At 41.0% G+C, this 19,374-nt stretch overlaps 1 protein-coding gene across 1 annotated transcript in view; it reads right to left on the bottom strand.

Moving 5' to 3' along the window:
• Positions 1-3,051: 3,051 nt before the first annotated feature.
• The window catches only part of LOC138680913 (alpha-1,4-N-acetylglucosaminyltransferase-like), a 79,089-nt gene continuing 62,766 nt past the window's right edge, over positions 3,052-19,374 (bottom strand). Inside the window, exons 2-3 of the mRNA XM_069768122.1 lie at positions 8,448-9,036; positions 3,052-3,887 (exon numbers count right to left, since the gene is read on the bottom strand). Coding sequence (XP_069624223.1) covers positions 3,297-3,887; positions 8,448-9,014 — 1,158 coding nt within the window. The 5' untranslated portion in view covers positions 9,015-9,036 and the 3' untranslated portion in view covers positions 3,052-3,296. The remainder of the gene's footprint in view (positions 3,888-8,447; positions 9,037-19,374) is intronic.

Here is a 19,374-nt window from a genome sequence, read left to right as displayed (position 1 = left end):
ATTATACCTTGAGTCGACTGTAAAATGCAGGCGGCTCCTGCACATTTACTGTGCGTACACCATAACTGGGATGTACACTTATGGTAGTTTACATTAAAGGTGTTCTTTGATGAAAACAAGTTATCACCGATCCACAGATTAGGTAGGTGATAACATATTGATCAGTGGAATCCGACAATCGGAAACCGCATCAATCGAAAGAATGGGGAACTTTTATCCCTGACAGGGCACTTTTATACCCAATTTAAAATGTAGTGGTGGGTAGGATGTCCTGTTTGGGGCAGCATGTACAGCCACTGAAGGAATGAATGAATCAGTGGACGAGTCGTGCATGCTGTTCCATACTAATGGGGATAAAATTCCACATTGCTTGTTTTCCCTGGAGAATCTATGTAAGTGCATATTTCCTACTGCGTAATAATGTACGTACCTCATTCTGGCCCCATGCAGTAATTGTCACCCATCCTAGCCCCCTTTATTTAATATAACCCATCCTGGGCCCCTATATATCCCCCCCCCCATGCATGCCACAAATTCCCACAACAAATTCCCAAAAATGTGACATACAATACATGTGGATATGGTGAAGACTGAAACTTTGCAAGATAAATGTAGCAAAAGTTCACAGAAGTTCTTAGAATAGGATACCATTTATCAGAGCTCAGCAGTAAAATATTTATGTCCATGCTGCCATCTTTGTTGGTGTCCTGGTGAAGATCACAGTACCAGTTGGAATGTGAATAATTGGCTGTTAAAAAGCAGAATTTAACATCATCATAGAAATAGATGGATAAGTAGTCTTTAATATATTTGTGCTAGTAATTATATTCTTTAGATCTTTTGTAGTGTATAAAACACGTACAGTATGTGAATTTTGTTTAATGGGGAAGTTTAATACAATTTTCCAAACTTGTGCCCCATATACAGTATACTCATCTATATATTCAACATGGTGCAATTCAAGCAACAGAATATCCATGAACACCAGCTAAATTCATACTGAAAGAACAGTTTTTCATCATCCCTTTGACTGTTGAAACCTGTGGGTATGCTGAACAAATACACTTCAGTTTAAGGACAAAAATATTAGGCCACCTACACACTACAGCTACAAGAGCTGTAATGACATCCCATCGTAAATCCATAGGTATTAATGTGGAGTTAGTCTTCACATTGCAGCCATAACAGTTGAAATTCTTCTCAGAAGCCTTTCTACGAAATTAAAGAGTTTTATATAAGGACATTTTTGACCATTCATCCAGAAGAGCATTTATCAGGTCAGACACTGATGTTGGATGAGAGGACCTGGCTCCTAGTTTTTGTTCTAGTTCCTTCCATTGGCGTTAGTGTTAAGGTTAGGGCTCTCTGTGGGCCAGTCAAGTTCTTTCTAGGGTATGTGCACACATTGTGTTTGTTGTCATGGGCACATTTATAAGATTATCTCAGCACAGGAACATTTGCTTTAAACAAATCCAATTGTGGAACTAAAGGTACCTTCACACATAACGATTTCGTTAACGATATCTTTGCAACGTCACGCTTTTTGTGACGTAGCAGCAAACTATCCCACTAACGATCTCGTTATGTGTGACAGTGACCAACGATCAGGTCCCTGCTGGGAGATTGTTGGTCGTTGGGAAATGATCAGGACCTTTTTTTGGTCGCTGATCACCCCGCTGTCAACGCTGGATCGGCGTGTGTGACGCCGATCCAGCGATGTGTTCACTTGTAAACAGTGTAAATATCAGGTTACTAAGCGCAGGGCCGCTGTGCTCTGCTTTATGGCCGGCACTGACAGTCAGTGCGGAAGCTGACGGCGGGGAACGTGACAGACATCGGAATGTGAGTATGTACTGTTTTTTTTTTTTTACTTTTACAATGTTAACCAGGATAAATATCAGGTTACTAAGCGCGGCCCTGCACTTAGTAACCCAATGTTTACCCTGGTTACCCGGGTGCTGCAGGGGGACTTCGGCATCGTTGAAGACAGTTTCAACGATGCCAAAGTCTTTCCCCAGATCATTGGTCACTGGAGAGAGCTGTCTGTGTGACAGCTCCCCAGCGACCACACAACGACTTACCAACGATCACGGCCAGGTCGTATCGCTGGTCGTGATCGTTGGTAAGTCGTTTAGTCTAACGGTACCTTTACTATTATTCCAAGATCTATTGATTAAAATGTACTTTATTAGTGCGACAACCACTTTAAATAAGTTTTGTGTCCCAAAACTTTTCTCCTTGCAGGGTATGTCAGCAAATGTTCCTATTGTGTGCACCACATGTTAACTTCAAATGGGTTAGTTTAACCCTAAGACTCATTCATACAACTGAATTTACGGTGTGAGTGCTATCCATGAAAAAAATTAATAGCACTCGGTCCAATGTTATTCAACAGGGCTGTGCAGATGAACACATTTTGTCACTGACTGAATCTGCATTTGAAAAAAGTCATGAGCTAGTTTCTTCCATAAACTATCCCATATCCATGAGCTAGTTTCTTCCATAAATTAAACGAGACTTACCCATTCAGTTCTATAAGTGTGTAAAAAATTTAAAAAAATTGGATGCCTTATGGAGCCACAGTATAACATCCGATCTATGTGGATACATTGCATTTGTCATTTACGGTAGTTAGTTAACTGTAAATGGTCCTATAACTAATTAATAGTTGCTGCCAAAAAAATAGATTGCAGATGGATGACAAGCAAGACAAAACAATCATTACACTTTCTGGTTGACGCTCTGACCGATTTTTTTCTATGTTTGTGTGAAACTAGGAAAAATATAGAAAAAAAGCAATAGTGCAGGGACAACAATGTGACAAGCGTAGCAGCAATTAAAATGAAGAAAGGACTCCAGCTTCTACATGAATCATAAAAAAAAGTAAAAATGGCATACAAATAGGCGGGGGAGCAGAAAAGCGCATGGTGGTGCTCTTCGAACACTAAGCCGCGTTCTTCCTCAAAGCCTGTCGCTCTAAACAAGTCGCCATGTGCTTTCCTGCTCCCCCACCTATTTGTATAGAATTTTAATATTTTTTTGAATTAAAGAGGATTTTTGTACGATCCAACCAGAAGCTGGACTCCTTTCTTCTTTTTTTTGTGAAATTACCCTTGGTTTGAGGATTTTTCAGTTAATTGAAGCATTAAAAGTTGCTGTACAAATAAAATATGAAAAAGTCTATTCAGATTAAATTTGTATAAAATTTGAAAAATTACAGAATTTCACAATGGTTACTTAGATCATCCGGACTGATGTGCAAAAATAGGATAATGGGTGTAAATTGTGGGTCTTGTTCAGAGGTTCGTTGTCTCATTACGAAGTAGTGCACCATATATAGAAGGACAATGCTCTTTGTAGAGATGTTCTACTAAAGTGTTACCTCCAGGTACCATAGTTAATTTTGCACCTGAGTTCATGTAGTTCCAGAGATGCAAAGCATAGGAGTGATTGAAAGTTGGCAATTTGTTCCAAACCTTGTAATATGCTCTCCAAGCTGGATAAGAAATAGGGTAAAAGCGCTGAGGATTGAAGAAAGTTATGTTTCCACACATGATATCTTCAGTATTCTCAAAGTTTGGCATTTTACAGAATGTCTTTAAAACACGGGTAAAGAGATGTGGCCCTTGATTTCCCCATTTTCTACTATTATAATTCCGAACAAAGTCCTCCATACATTGTTGAGTAAAATTATGATGAGTAGAAAACCCAAAAATACCATTGCTAGAGAATTGAGAAGATTGTGCAGCCAAGAAGTCTTCACTGGGAATGACTCGTATTGAGATGATGTCCGTATCCATATACATCCCGCCGTACTTCCAAATCAGAGCTAACCTGCAGGCGTCAGAGCTGACGTGGGTCCAGTGCGATTGCTTCTGTAGATCAATCTAAAAGCAAAGTGCAAAAATTAAATTAATTCCCATGAAAGCATTATTATTTTGAAGCTTTTCATTGTTAATGTAAATTATTTTATGATTGCTGTATACAGGATTGTCAATGATCCTCCCACACTTCAAAGACTTACTGAAAGGGAATTTAGATTGTGATCCCCATTGGGGACAGTGATGATAATATATGTAAACCGCTGTGGAATAAGATAGCGCTATGTAAGCAAAATTTAATAAAAAATACCAGCACAAAAGAATTTAAATATTAAATGTGGCCTGCTTTATGTTTCACTGTAGTAACAGAAAAAAAATTGTTTTGTTACTGTGGACGAGCCTTGGATACCTTGGATAGCCTTGAATCATAGAACAAAAGAATGACATCTCAGATGTGGCCAAATTTTTGGAGTGCGTTAGTAACAGAACACATTTATATTTTATCATATTCACCCCTGTATGGAGAACAATATGTGCACCAGAGAATGAAAAGAAGAAATGTAGCCTCCTTTTGGTAGCACAATAATAAGAAAACCCATTTTGATTTTATCATGTGTCTCTGTGTATGGAGAACAATATCAGCACCCAAAAATGTAAAATCTAACATCTAGAATTTTTTTATGTGCATGACCTCTGCAGACAGCTTAATTTCACTGCCACTAAATGACAAGGTGGTATATGGCATGCTGAATCACATTTGTAACAGAAAAAATAGTTTTTTTTTTTAATCTGCATGAACTATGCAGACAGCTGAAATTCACCACTACTTAATGACAAGGTAGGATATCGTATACTGAATAACATAAGCATCAACAAAAACAAAAAATTTTTTTACTGTGCAATAGCTCTATACACAGATCAATTTCACCGTCACAAAATTAAAACGTGATATATGGCTGGCTGTATCAAATTTAGCAACACAATTTTTTTTTCAACGTGCATGAGATCTGCAGACAGCTTAATTTCACCGTCACTAAATAACAAAGTGGGATATGGCATTCTGGATCACGTTAACAACTGCCAAAAACATTTTTTACAGTGTAACAGCTCTGCACACAGAACAATTTCACAGCAACAAAATGACAAGGTGAGATATGGCGGGCTGTATCACATTTAGCAACAGATTTTTTTTTAAATCTGCATGAGCTATGCAGACAGTTGAATTTCACCAGAACTAAATGAAAAGTTGAGTTACAGCGTGCTTAACCACAGCACGCTATATCTAAATAATTTTTTTCCTGGCCAACAACTCAAATCTTTGAACAATGTCACCACCACTAAATGACAAGGTGACATATGCCTTGCTATATCACATTTAGCAACTGAAAACATAAGGTTTAGAAAGGTCTATTCGTGCATGTAGCCCAGCCACCCAGGACACTAGCTTGCTAAACTATCTGACTTAGAAACAACCGCCTAGGTAATTAACTAAAATCTATCAGCACCCAGGCCCAGCCTCAGGAGCAGCCTCTCTGCTCTGTTATATTGAGAAAAATAAGCTAAAACAAGATGGCTGCTCTTCATATAGAGAGGGACATGTGGTTTCAGCAGTCAATGACACAAGCCGTTGTGCTGGTACATTATGGATGCTTCCTGCGTCTCGATTGGCTAGACACAATATGCACACATAAAGTTAGAAAAAAAAGTTTACATACCTGCCGCTTCTCTGGGCTCTCCCCACTCCTTCCCATCATAAAACACATGCCTCACGCTTATCATACACCACCCCTATTCTAGCCAAAGTGCTCAAAATACTTTAGTGGTAATGCAAATATTTTCCCATACTTTTTACTGAATGTTACAGATTTTACACAATTTTATTAAAATTTGCTTTACATCACGAATCTGGATGTGCCATATTCATGACGATTTTATGTTTGGCGACTGTTTTTTGAATTTGGCATTCCCTTTTAGCCCCTTCTGGTCGCAATATGGGCCCTGACGAATGATTGACTGAGGGATGGCTGACCTCCATCTTGCCAAACCAAATATTACCTAGACCCACACATTTTCTGTTATCTCATCCCCCTTAAAACCTACCAAAATGACAAGTTTGGATAAAATGGCCACATCAGCCTTTATTGATAAAATTAGCAATATTATTACTTATACTTAAATATAAGGAAAGGATCTTTGGAAACTCAACCAATAAAACCTGGAACCATGAGTGAATTCTCTTTGGCCTAACTGCATTATACCAGTTTGAGGACCCCTTAGCTGAATAATGCCTTGTGATTTGTCACTCTGGACCCTGGCTCAATAGAGACCCCCCTGAGTATTTCTTAAAACTTATAAAATTGGAAGGGGGTTTACCCTACAAAAACAGGTCCTGTACCCTCACCATTTACCATACCACCAATTTGCTTCCCAAAGCCCCAACTCTTATGCATGCATGTCCCTCCACACCCAAGCTGCTTTTCCTAGACCTTGCCTCATACACAAAATCCAAATGTCAATTCCAATAGGACATGTTTCCATGCAAGCCAGACAACAATCTCGGACCAGACCAAAGCAATGTGAGGGTAGGAAGTTATGAGAAGCAAACAATCAAATTTGATGTCACAGATCAAATCCACGGAAGACCATTGCCACCAGCATGGGTTAGTAAAATGTCTGGGGGTCTGGCCAGGCTTGGAAATAGAACTCAGACCTGAGTCTCGTCCACAACATACCACTAATCCCAATCCACCAAACCATCGTCTCTTGATAGTCTGGCATCGACCTTCAATGCTCACAACACAACATAAGAATGGCCCACCACGCAAACCAGTAAGCTGAAAGAAGGGGAACAACACAAAACTCCTGATTATTAACTAGGATGAACACCCTTTATACCACTTTTATTTAAACAAGAAACAAACAGATCAAATCCACGGAAGACCATTGCCACCAGCATGGGTTAGTAAAATGTCTAGGGGCCTGGCCAGGCTTGGAAATAGAACTCAGACCTGAGTCTCGTCCACAACATACCACTAATCCCAATCCACCAAACCATCGTCTCTTGATAGTCTGGCATCGACCTTCAATGCTCACAACACAACATAAGAATGGCTCACCACGCAAACCAGTTAGCTGAAAGAAGGGGAACAACACAAAACTCCTCATTATTAGCTAGGATGAACACCCTTTATACCACTTTTATTTAACCCCTTAATGACCGCCAATACGTCTTTTAACTGACCTGAGATATAAAAGAATAGCCTCCCCATACAGGTGACAATCCAGCAGCTGTCGGCTGTCCACTATAGCTGACAACTTGCTGCATCAGCCACGATCGGTGTTTGCATCATCCAACTCTGCTTAACCCCTTAGATGCTGCTGTCAATAGTGACTACATCATTATAAATGGTTAACAGAGTGTGGGGGCTTCCTCTTTATCCAAATTGGTGCCCTCTGATCATGATTGTGTGGTCGTGATGTTTGCCATGGCAATTCATGACCAAATAGCGGCCTTAGAGTCTGACGGCTGTAGTAATCTGTTCAGAAGTTAGAGGCATTTAGGTGGTAAAAATGCACATTTTCATTCCTATCATGCCAGTTTGCATTAATTCCTGTAAAGCACCTAAAGGTTAATAAACTACCTGACAGCAGTTTTTAATATGTCTGGGGGTGCTGTTTTTAAAATGGTATCACGTTTGGGGGTTTCCCAATATATAGGACACCTAAAGTCACTTCAAACTTGGATAAGTCCCTAACAAAATAAATTTTGTAAATTTCCTTGAAAATATGAAAAATTGTTGCTACATTTTTAATCTTCCTAAAATGCTAACAAAATAAAATAACATTTTACAAATGGTGCTGTTGTAAAGCTGACATGTGGCAAATGTTATTTATTAATGTTTGCTAATGTATTACTATCTGCATTAAAGGGATAATCATTCAAAGTTTGAAAATTGCTAATTTTTTAACATTTTTCTCAAATTTTTTATATTTTTTATAAATAAACACAAAACATATTGACCTAAATTTACCATTATCATAAAGTACAATATGTCACGAAAAAACAATCTCAAAATCACCGGGATTTGTTGAAACGTTGCAGAGTTATTATCACATAAAGTGACACTGGTCAGATTTCAAAAATTTGGCTCCGTCACTAAGGGGTTAAACAAGAAACATATTTGTTTTGACATACGGATAAAATCAATAAGACTCTAAGCACACTACAGAAGAGATCAGATCCCATCACACCCCTATCCTAAATGAGTGGGACCTGAAATTGGACAAGTCCAAACCATACACGAGTACTGCAATGCCTGTGGGGAATGAAGTTTAGTTTTTCTGACAGCCGTGATTTCAGTAAGTCGTTCTGGCAGAATTGAACCACTATTTACCTGCATATTTTTCCTATATCTGTAGGTTAGTAGCATTTGGGGACATGACGGGTATCCTTCTAGATTCACTGTGGCCAAAAGGCTCAGGGTCACAACATTTGAAGCAATGCCTTCAGAAGAGGCATCCTTGTGCCTACAACTTATGCATACATAATCAGACAAAAAACTGCTTTACATTTGGATAAATTAACTGCATAACACTTAGTACTAATCAGAATTTGCTGCACATTACCTTCTGATACCAGGAGTGAAGTGGTGTGTCAATAAACAGGTCTTCCATCTTCAGGGGGAAGAAGTAAATGTTCCTCAGGGATGAGAGAACTGGGAAATGTCTCTGCACCGTTTCTTCAATATTGGTGCTATTTAATCCTTTCAAGAAAAAAACCACTGGTCGGTTTTTGTACACACGAGCTGCTGACTCAATGGCACATAAAACTAGCGGTGGAGGTTGCATTCGATCTGTAGTTTCTAAATATATGATTCCATTACCTTCTTTTAATATTTCAGATGGAGACCTAGGAGCAATGTTCTCCGTTGTGCTTGAGGACGTACTGATGGTCTCCAATAATGTATTTTCCTTAACACTTGATGCTTTGGTACTAGATATAGTTGTAATCATTTCCCATCCATTTACAGGATTGAAAACTTGACCTATTAGCATAAAGGATCCATTTAATTTTTTATCTCCCGAGATAAAAGACATGTAAGGCAAGATATTCTCTCTGTAGGTGATTCCATAAAAGAATCCGATGGTTATCAGTAGGAGCAAGAAGACTATAAACCTCAATGATTTTATCATTTCCGAAGCATGTGTTGTCAGACTACAAAACAAAAAATTAAAAGAAATGTAATTATAAAGTGTCGAAGGTGAAAAATGGCATAAAACAAGAAGTGGCATCCAAATAGAAGATTTACAAAAATTTAATTTAATGAGAGTAAAAAGAATTATAAATGAAACATATTGTAGAACAATTTGTTAATTAATAAATGCATAGACATTGTATGATCATCTGCCAAGGAAGCTGCAATGCCTGCTGCAGTGCAGTAGCACACAACCTGCGCCAGGGGGTTTGGGTGAAGGAAAACAGGTACACTCACCGTGAGCAGCAGGCAGAAGCCACTAGCTGGTGAAAGAGTAGTCAGAAAAAGCTGGGTCAGCAAAAGAGACGGAACAAAGTACCAGAGGTCACAGCAATACACATGATCAGAAACAAGTCCAAGAGCCAATTGGGAGCAGGAAAGCCAGAGATGCAAGACAGTCACACAGGTCAGAGGAAAAGCCAAGTCAAATACCAAGGAGTCACAACACAGGGAGCAAGTACTCCAATAAGCGAAGTCACAGGAAAACACAGGAACAGGGCCTAGGTAAATGGGCAGAGGACAAATCGGGGTATAATGGGTCAGCTGCTCCAGCCAGAGACACGAACTATAACTGACACTGCTTGCAGGTAACAGCAGACTGAAATAGCCAGACAGATCTCAAAGCGAGGCAAGGAATATTAACCCCCGCATGACCATCACAGGGATCATGACAGAAGCTTTTTTATATGTAACTTTAAGAATATTTGGCCTTACTCGTATTTGACTTAAACACCTTCCCAACATATGATGTCAATATATATGTTACATACTCGTCCTGGATCTGGGCTCTGCTTGCTATACCCTAGGCTGCTAAACTTTCTTGTACTCCACGTTGGACTTTGCAAGTAGCCTGTCATGCTCCCGCGTGTTGATCTTCCTACGTGTATTTGAGGTTTCCCAACACTCACACCAGGGGTCTTGCTATTAAGACATTCTAATATGGCTCATAGTTTGTCTGTTCACAGCAACTCGGCAACCAGTCTCCAGGACGCCTGTGGTTTCTAGAGCAGTGGTGGCGAATCTTTTGGCGTCTGAGTGCCCAAACTGCAATCAAAAACACACTTATTTATCGCACAGTGCCAACATGGCAATTTTACATTAATACTAAGGTTTTAGATGAGAAAAACATCGCGTTATAGAGTCTACAGCAAAAGAGCTTGTAAGCAGTGCACTGCAAACCTAAGATACTAGAAACCGATTGCAATGAGAACCATGAGAAAAGATACGGAGTACTAAGTCCACACAGATATGTATAAAAGTATATAACTTTATTAAACTGGTTCCATAAATCAAAATAACAACATGTACACAAAAAACAATAATAAGAAATAATAAGGGATCAGGTCAGCCACAGGTATATATCCAACAAGGTAACATGAAGTAAAGTGCTTAGTGCTCACATGTTAATCAGGGAGGCATCTGCACTGTGTCTCTATAATTAGACATAGTGCCACATCACATAGTTAACAACTCAGTAACAGCCCAATGGCATATGATCAGATTCTAATAATGATGCTTACCCATGCCGAGGTGTAATGCCGGACCTGTGTATCGCCGCCACCGACGCGCGTTTCGCTGCTCTTTTTCAAGGTGCACCTGCTGAAATTTGTATGTTTTGTATGTTTTCTTCAGGCAGTCATCTTTATAAATCTCATTGGAACGGCACCAAACAAAAGTTCCAGCATCAGCACCTCGCCCAATGCAGATTCGAGATTCATCACTGAATAGGACTTTCATCCAGTCATCCACAGTCCACGATTGCTTTTCCGTAGCCCATTGTAACCTTGTTTTTTTCTGTTTAGGTGTTAATGATGGCTTTCGTTTAGCTTTTCTGAATGTAAATCCCATTTCTTTTAGGCAGTTTCTTACAGTTTGGTCACAGACGTTGACTCCAGTTTCCACTCATTCATTCCTCATTTGTTTTGTTGTGCATTTCCTGTTTTGGAGACATATTGCTGTAAGTTTCCAGTCTTGACGCTGTTATGTCTTCCTTGGTCTACCAGTATGTTTGCCTTTAACAATCTTCCCATGTTGTTTGTATTTGGTCTAGATTTTAGACACAGCTAACTTTGAACAGCCAACATCTTTTGCAACATTGCGTGATGATTTACCCTCTTTTAAGAGCTTGATAATTCTCTCCTTTGTTTCAGTTGACATCTCTCGTGTTGGAACCTTGATTAATGTCAGTCCATTTTGTGCAACAGCTCTCCAAAGTGTGATCACTCCTTTTTAGATGCAGACTAACGAGCAGATCTAATTTGATGCAGGTGTTATTTTTGGGTATGAAAATTTACAGAGTGATTCCATAATTTTTTCCTCAGAATTGAGAGATTCCATAGTTTTCCCCCTATGCTTGGTTAAAAAAAGTAACCATTACTGACTACCACACTTTTTGTTCTTGATTTCTTTTAGTGTTTCTTAAAGCCAGAAAGTTGGCATTTGAAATGACTTTAGTTTTGTGCCATGTATGTGATCTGCTTTTTTTCTACTAAATTAAACAACTGAATGAACATCCCCCAAGGTCGGTGATTCCATAATTTTTGCCAGGTGTTGTATATAATGGCCCCACATGATGCTACATAGTGTATAATGGCTCCACATGATGCTCCATACTGTATAATTTGCCTCACATATTGCTCCATACTGTATAATGGCCATACATGATGCTCCATAATGCATAATGGCCCCACATAATGCTCCATACTGAACAATGGCCCCACATGATGCTCCATATTGTATAATGACACCATATAGTGCTCCATGCTATAAAATGGCCACACATGATACTCCATACTGTATAATGATCCCACATGATGCTACATACTGTAAAATGGCCACACATGATGCTCCACACTGTATATACATATAAATATACTAGATTGTGGCCCGATTCTAACGCATCGGGTATTCTAGAATATGCATGTCCCCATAGTATATGGACAATGATGATTCCAGAATTCGCGGCAGACTGTGCCCGTTGCTGATTGGTCGAGGCAACCTTTATGACATCATCGTCGCCATGGCAACCATTATGACATCATCGTCGCTGTGCCCGTTGCTGATTGGTCGAGGCCTGGCGGCCTCGACCAATCAGACGCGGGATTTCTACGTCCTTTATGACATCATCGTCGCTGTGCCCGTTGCTGATTGGTCGAGGCCTGGCGGCCTCGACCAATCAGAGACGCGGGATTTCTACGTCGATGCTGTGCTGGTCTCTGATTGGTCGAGGCCTGGCGGCCTCGACCAATCAGAGAGCTGGGATTTCCAGGACAGACAGACAGACAGACAGACAGACGGAAAAACCCTTAGGCAATTATATATATATATATACATATATATATATATATATATATATATACAGTGGGGCAAAAAAGTATTTAGTCAGTCAGCAATAGTGCAAGTTCCACCACTTAAAAAGATGAGAGGCGTCTGTAATTTACATCATAGGTAGACCTTAACTATAGGAGACAAGCTGAGAAAAAAAAAATCCAGAAAATCACATTGTCTGTTTTTTTAACATTTTATTTGCATATTATGGTGGAAAATAAGTATTTGGTCAAACAAAATTTCATCTCAATACTTTGTAATATATCCTTTGTTGGCAATGACAGAGGTCAAATGTTTTCTGTAAGTCTTCACAAGGTTGCCACACAATGTTGTTGGTATGTTGGCCCATTCCTCCATGCAGATCTCCTCTAGAGCAGTGATGTTTTTGGCTTTTCGCTTGGCAACACGGACTTTCAACTCCCTCCAAAGGTTTTCTATAGGGTTGAGATCTGGAGACTGGCTAGGCCACTCCAGGACCTTGAAATGCTTCTTACGAAGCCACTCCTTCGTTGCCCTGGCGGTGTGCTTTGGATCATTGTCATGTTGAAAGACCCAGCCACGTTTCATCTTCAATGCCCTTGCTGATGGAAGGAGGTTTGCACTCAAAATCTCACGATACATGGCCCCATTCATTCTTTCATGTACCCGGATCAGTCGTCCTGGCCCCTTTGCAGAGAAACAGCCCCAAAGCATGATGTTTCCACCACCATGCTTTACAGTAGGTATGGTGTTTGATGGATGCAACTCAGTATTCTTTTTCCTCCAAACACGACAAGTTGTGTTTCTACCAAACAGTTCCAGTTTGGTTTCATCAGACCCTAGGACATTCTCCCAAAACTCCTCTGGATCATCCAAATGCTCTCTAGCAAACTTCAGACGGGCCCGGACATGTACTGGCTTAAGCAGTGGGACACGTCTGGCACTGCAGGATCTGAGTCCATGGTGGCATAGTGTGTTACTTATGGTAGGCCTTGTTACATTGGTCCCAGCTCTCTGCAGTTCATTCACTAGGTCCCCCCAAGTGGTTCTGGGATTTTTGCTCACCGTTCTTGTGATCATTCTGACCCCACGGGGTGGGATTTTGCGTGGAGCCCCAGATCGAAGGAGATTATCAGTGGTCTTGTATGTCTTCCATTTTCTAATTATTGCTCCCACTGTTGATTTCTTCACTCCAAGCTGGTTGGCCATTGCAGATTCAGTCTTCCCAGAATGGTGCAGGGCTACATTTTTGTTTCTGGTGTCCTTTGACAGCTATTTGGTCTTCACCATAGTGGAGTTTGGAGTCAGACTGTTTGAGGGTGTGCACAGGTGTCTTTTTATACTGATAACAAGTTTAAACAGGTGCCATTACTACAGGTAATGAGTGGAGGAAAGAGGAGACTCTTAAAGAAGAAGTTACAGGTCTGTGAGAGCCAGAAATCTTGATTGTTTGTTTCTGACCAAATACTTATTTTCCACCATAATATGCAAATAAAATGATAAAAAAACAGACAATGTGATTTTCTGGATTTTTTTTTTCTCAGTTTGTCTCCCATAGTTGAGGTCTACCTATGATGTAAATTACAGAAGCCTCTCATCTTTTTAAGTGGTGGAACTTGCACTATTGCTGACTGACTAAATACTTTTTTGCCCCACTGTATATATATATAGCGCTATACAGTATTATGGCCCCATATGATGTTAAATGTATAAAAGCCCTACATGATCAACCATTCTATATAATGGCCCCACATGATGCTCCATACTGTTTAATTACCCCACATAGTGCTCCATACTTTATAACGACCCTACATAGTGCTCCATACTGTATAATAGTATCACATAGTGCTCCATACTGTATAATGGCCCCAAATGATGCTCCATACTGTACAATGGCCCCACATGAAGCTCCATACTGTATAATGGCCCCAAATAGTGCTCAATACAGAATACCGTCCCCACACATTGCTCCATACTATATAATTGCCCCACATGATGCTCCATACAGTATAATGGCCCCACATATTGCTCCATACTTTATAATGGCCCTACATGATGCTCCATAGTGTATAATGGCTCCACATGATGCTCTATACTGTACAATGGCCCCACATGATTCTCCATATTGTATAAAGGCACAATATGATGCTCCATTCTGCATAATGACCACACATGATGCATCATACTGTATAATTTCCCCACATAGAGCTCGATACAGAAGTAAGGCCCCACATGATGCTATATTCTTTATAATGGCCCCACATAATGATCCATACTGCATAATGGCCCCACATAGTCTCCTTACTTTATAATGGCCCCACATAGTCTCTATACTTTATAATGACCCCACATTATGCCCCATACTGTCTAATGACCCCACATGATGCTCCATACTGTATAATGACCCCACATAATGCTACATAGTGTAAAATAGCCCCACACGATGCTCCACACTGTATAATGGCCTCACATAGAAAAGAAAACTACTCACCTCTGCCAGTTTCAGCGCAGATTACGTCTCATATATCACAGTCCTACATGTGCACATCTCATGCATGCCATCTCCTCTCAAATAGTGCCACCACTCTTCTCAGCATGTTAGCGCGACATTGGCATCCCTGCATATGTCTCCTTCCTTACCCCTGCAAGGATGCTGGCATTTTTACTTACCTTTCTGTGCTCCCTTGGCATCTGTTTCCACTCAAGCACTGCACACAGGTCACTTGGAAGTGTGATTAGGGTGCACAGATTCCAGACTTTTAAAATGGCCAACACTAAAGATGTTCCCTGCCAAATGCTGGGAGAGATATGATATTTAAGGCACCTTCCCTTATTTGGAGGTGCCTTAGCAATACCTGATCCTGTCTGCCCTGCTGTACCTATACCTGTACCTGTCCTGCCTGTGCTTAGTACTGTTCCTGATCCATCTGAATCTTGCACGTGTGCACATGCACTAGTGATATTGTATCTGTGGCCGTCCCATGTTCCTTTATCAATCTCACTTGTGCTTTATCCCACATCTGCCTACCTGTTGCATACATCTTGCTAACCAGTTTCTGGCCTATTTTACTTCCCTGTCCCCTTGGGGGTCAGTTTTCGTGACTCCGAGAGTCCATTTTTTAGTAGCACCTGGTGTCCAACTGGGTTCAAGTCTAACCACACCTTTAAGGGTTCTAGTGATGAACCAGATGTTCACTTAGTTACTCCCCTCCAGGCTCTCCCCGAACCAAGGCATGTGCATAACACACAGGGAATAAGGAGCTATCAGTGGCACAATGAAGGGAATATTCTATACAAAAATATAGCCATGTAAATGATTGAAACACATTAATTTTAACCCTATATGTACCAGTAGTGTATCTTAATACATTTAGGCAAATTCCTACAAGAGCATAGGGGCCATCTTCTTTCTTAAAAATGAAAACCTAGAAAAGCAAAGCAGGCAAAATATTACCATTTCTACAAGAGATAGATAAATTATTCTTAAGGTACCGTCACACATAGCGACGCTGCAGCGATACCGACAACGATCCGGATCGCTGCAGCGTCGCTGTTTGGTCGCTGGAGAGCTGTCACACAGACAGCTCTCCAGCGACCAACGATCCCGAGGTCCCCGGTAACCAGGGTAAACATCGGGTAACTAAGCGCAGGGCCGCGCTTAGTAACCCGATGTTTACCCTGGTTACCATCCTAAAAAGTAAAAAAACAAACGCTACATACTTACCTATCGCTGTCTGTCCTCGGCGCTCTGCTTCTCTGGTCTGGCTGTGAGCGCCGGGCAGCCGGAAAGCAGAGCGGTGACGTCACCGCTCTGCTTTCCGGCTGACCGACGCTCACAGCCAGAGCAGGAGGAGAGCAGAGCACAGCGCTGGAGGACAGACGGCTGTAGGTAAGTATGTACTGTTTGTTTTTTTACTTTTTAGGATGGTAACCAGGGTAAACATCGGGTTACTAAGCGCGGCCCTGCGCTTAGTTAACGGATGTTTACCCTGGTTACCAGCGAAGACATCGCTGAATCGGTGTCACACACGCCGATTCAGCGATGTCTACGGGGAGTCCAGCGACGAAATAAAGTTCTGGACTTTCTTCCCCCACCAACGATCTCCCAGCAGGATCCTGATCGCTGCTGCCTGTCACACTGGACGATATCGCTAGCGAGGACGCTGCAACGTCACGGATCGCTAGCGATATCGTCTAGTGTGACAGTACCTTTACTGCTATGTGTATAGGCCCCAACTCATCACCCTAACTCATTCCACAGGTGCTCACTAGGCTTCACGGTATATATATATATACTGTATATATATATACATATATATATATATATACAGCTCTGGCAAAAATTAAGAGACCACTTAAAGGGACACTGTCACCTGAATTTGGAGGGAACAATCTTTAGCCATGGAGGCGGGGTTTTTGGGTGTTTGATTCACCCTTTCCTTACCCACTGGCTGCATGCTGGCTGCAATATTGGATTGAAGTTCATTCTCTGTCCTCCATAGTACACACCTGCGCAAGGCAAGATTGCACCTTGTGCAGGCATGTACTACGGAGGACAGAGAATGAACTTCAATCCAATATTGCAGCCAGCATGCAGCCAGCGGGTAAGGAAAGGGTGAATCAAACACCCAAAACCCCGCCTCCATGGCTAAAGATTGTTCCCTCCAAATTCAGGTGACAGTGTCCCTTTAAAAATGTTCAATTTGTCTGATTTTTCTCTTTATATGTATACTTTTAAGTAAAATGTAAATTGTTCTTTTATTCTATAAACTACTTACAACATGTCTCCATAGTTCCAAGCAATAAAATTTGTATTTATTTTCTGAAAATGAGAAGTAGTCAAAATAATAAAAAAAAATGCATTCCTTGCAGACCTCAAATAATGCAAAAAAAAAAAAAAGTTCAGAATCATTTAGAAACAACAATACTAATGTTTTAACTCAGGAAGAGTTCAGCAATCAATATTTTGTGGAATCACCATTATTTTTAACCACAGCTTTCATGCGTCATGGCATGCTTTCCACCAGTCTTTCACACTGCGTTTGGGTGACCTTATGCCACTCCTGATACAAAAATTTAAGCAGCTCTTTGTTTGATGGTTTGTGACTATCCATCTTCATCTTGCGTACATTCCCGAGGTTTTCAAGGGGGTTCAGGTCAGGAGATTGGGCTGCCCATGACAGGGATTTCATGTGGTGGTCTTTCATCCACACTTTGAGTGACATAAATGTGTGGTATGGCTGGCGCATTGTCCTGTTGGAAAAAGCAGAGTTGGGGAACATAGCCTGGGCAGAAGGAATCAACTGTTTTTCCAGGATAACCTCTTATGTGGCTTGATTCACACGTCCTTCGCAAAGATTAACCTGCCCAATTCCAGCCTATCATTGATATTTATTCTGGCTTTGATTTAAATTGTATATCCTATGACTAAGGGTGCTGCATGCACCTGAAATGCGTAAAGCTTTTAATGTTTTTAATATGGCTTGCTATGCCTGAATAAAGTTTTTCCATTTTTTTCATCAGTGGTGTGCCGCAATCCTCTCTATTTTTCCTGAAAATTTTGCAGTGGTCTCTTAGTTTTTGCCAGAGCTGTATATATAGTCACTTTTTACATTTTAAAAATTACAAAAAGAAAAATGACCTGATGCAGATGTTGAAGACCCTTTGAAATTTGTGTGCTCAGATAAATTTGACTAAGATTTCAGACCTTAAAGGGAACCTGTCACCCTGAAAATCGCAGGTGAGGTAAGCCCACCGGCATCAGGGGCTTATCTACAGCATTCTGTATTGCTGTAGATAAGCCCCCGATGTTACCTGAAAAAGGAGAAAAAGACGTTAGATTATACTCACCCAGGGGCGGTCCCGCGGCTGGTGCGGTCGGATGGGCGTCTCTGGTCCGCTGCGGCACCTCCCATCTTCATTCCAAGACGTCCTCTTCTGATCTTCAGCCACGACTCCGGCGCAGGCGTACTTTGTCTGCCCTGTTGAGGGCAGAACAAAGTAGTGCAGTGCGCAGGCGCCGGAAAGGTCAGAGAGGCCCGGCGCCTGCGCACTGCACTACTTTGCTCTACCCTCAACAGGGCAGACAAAGTACGCCTGCGCCGGAGTCGTGGCTGAAGATCAGAAGAGGACGTCTTGGAATGAAGATGGGGGGCGCCGCAGCGGACCAGAGACGCCCATCCGACCAGACCAGCAGCGGGACCGCCCCTGGGTGAGTATAATCTAACGTCTTTTTCTCCTTTTTCAGGTAACATCGGGGGCTTATCTACAGCATTACAGAATGCTAGGAAAGGCCAGACCAGGTGATGCAAATTCCCCAGGTTTATAAAAACCCATCTTCCTCTAAACATGGAAAAGTCATCAGAAGAAAACCTCTTGTGCATCCTCAACATAAAATTTAGCATTAGAAGTACGCAAAAAATCATCTAAACAAGCCTGATGCATTATGGAAACAAGTCCTGTGGACCGATGATGTTAAAATAGAACTCTTTGGCCATAACGATCAAAGGTATGTGTGGAGAAAAAAGGACACTTTATTTAAGGAAAAGGATATTTTGCCAACCATTAAGCACGGAGGTGGAACAGTCATGCTTTGGGGATGTGTTGTAGCCAATGGCACGGGGAACATTTCACGGGTAGATGGAAAAATGCATTCAATGAAATTACAACAAATTCTTGCTGTAAAAAAGCTGAGGTTGAAGAGAAGATGATCCTAAACACGTCAAAATTCACAATAGACTACCTCAAAAGGTCAAGCTGAGGGTTTTATAATGTCCTTCACTGTCCTCTGTTCAGAACATCAGTGAACATTTGTGACCAGACCTCACAATATCAGTGCACGGAATCTCACAGAACTGGAATAATTTTCCAAGGAAGAATGGATGGATAAAAATCCATAAAAGAAGAATTAAAAGAATCTTGTCTTTGATACTTTCAAAAAGTGGTACTAACCATACAATGTCCGCAAACATTTGCATTAGCCCATTTTCCTT

The sequence above is a fragment of the Ranitomeya imitator genome, chromosome 5 (genome assembly GCF_032444005.1).
Source record: "Ranitomeya imitator isolate aRanImi1 chromosome 5, aRanImi1.pri, whole genome shotgun sequence".
In the NCBI taxonomy this organism is placed as follows: Eukaryota; Metazoa; Chordata; class Amphibia; order Anura; family Dendrobatidae; genus Ranitomeya; species Ranitomeya imitator.
The sequence above is the reverse complement of the archived record's forward strand: the minus strand, read 5'-3'. Positions and strand labels throughout refer to the sequence as shown.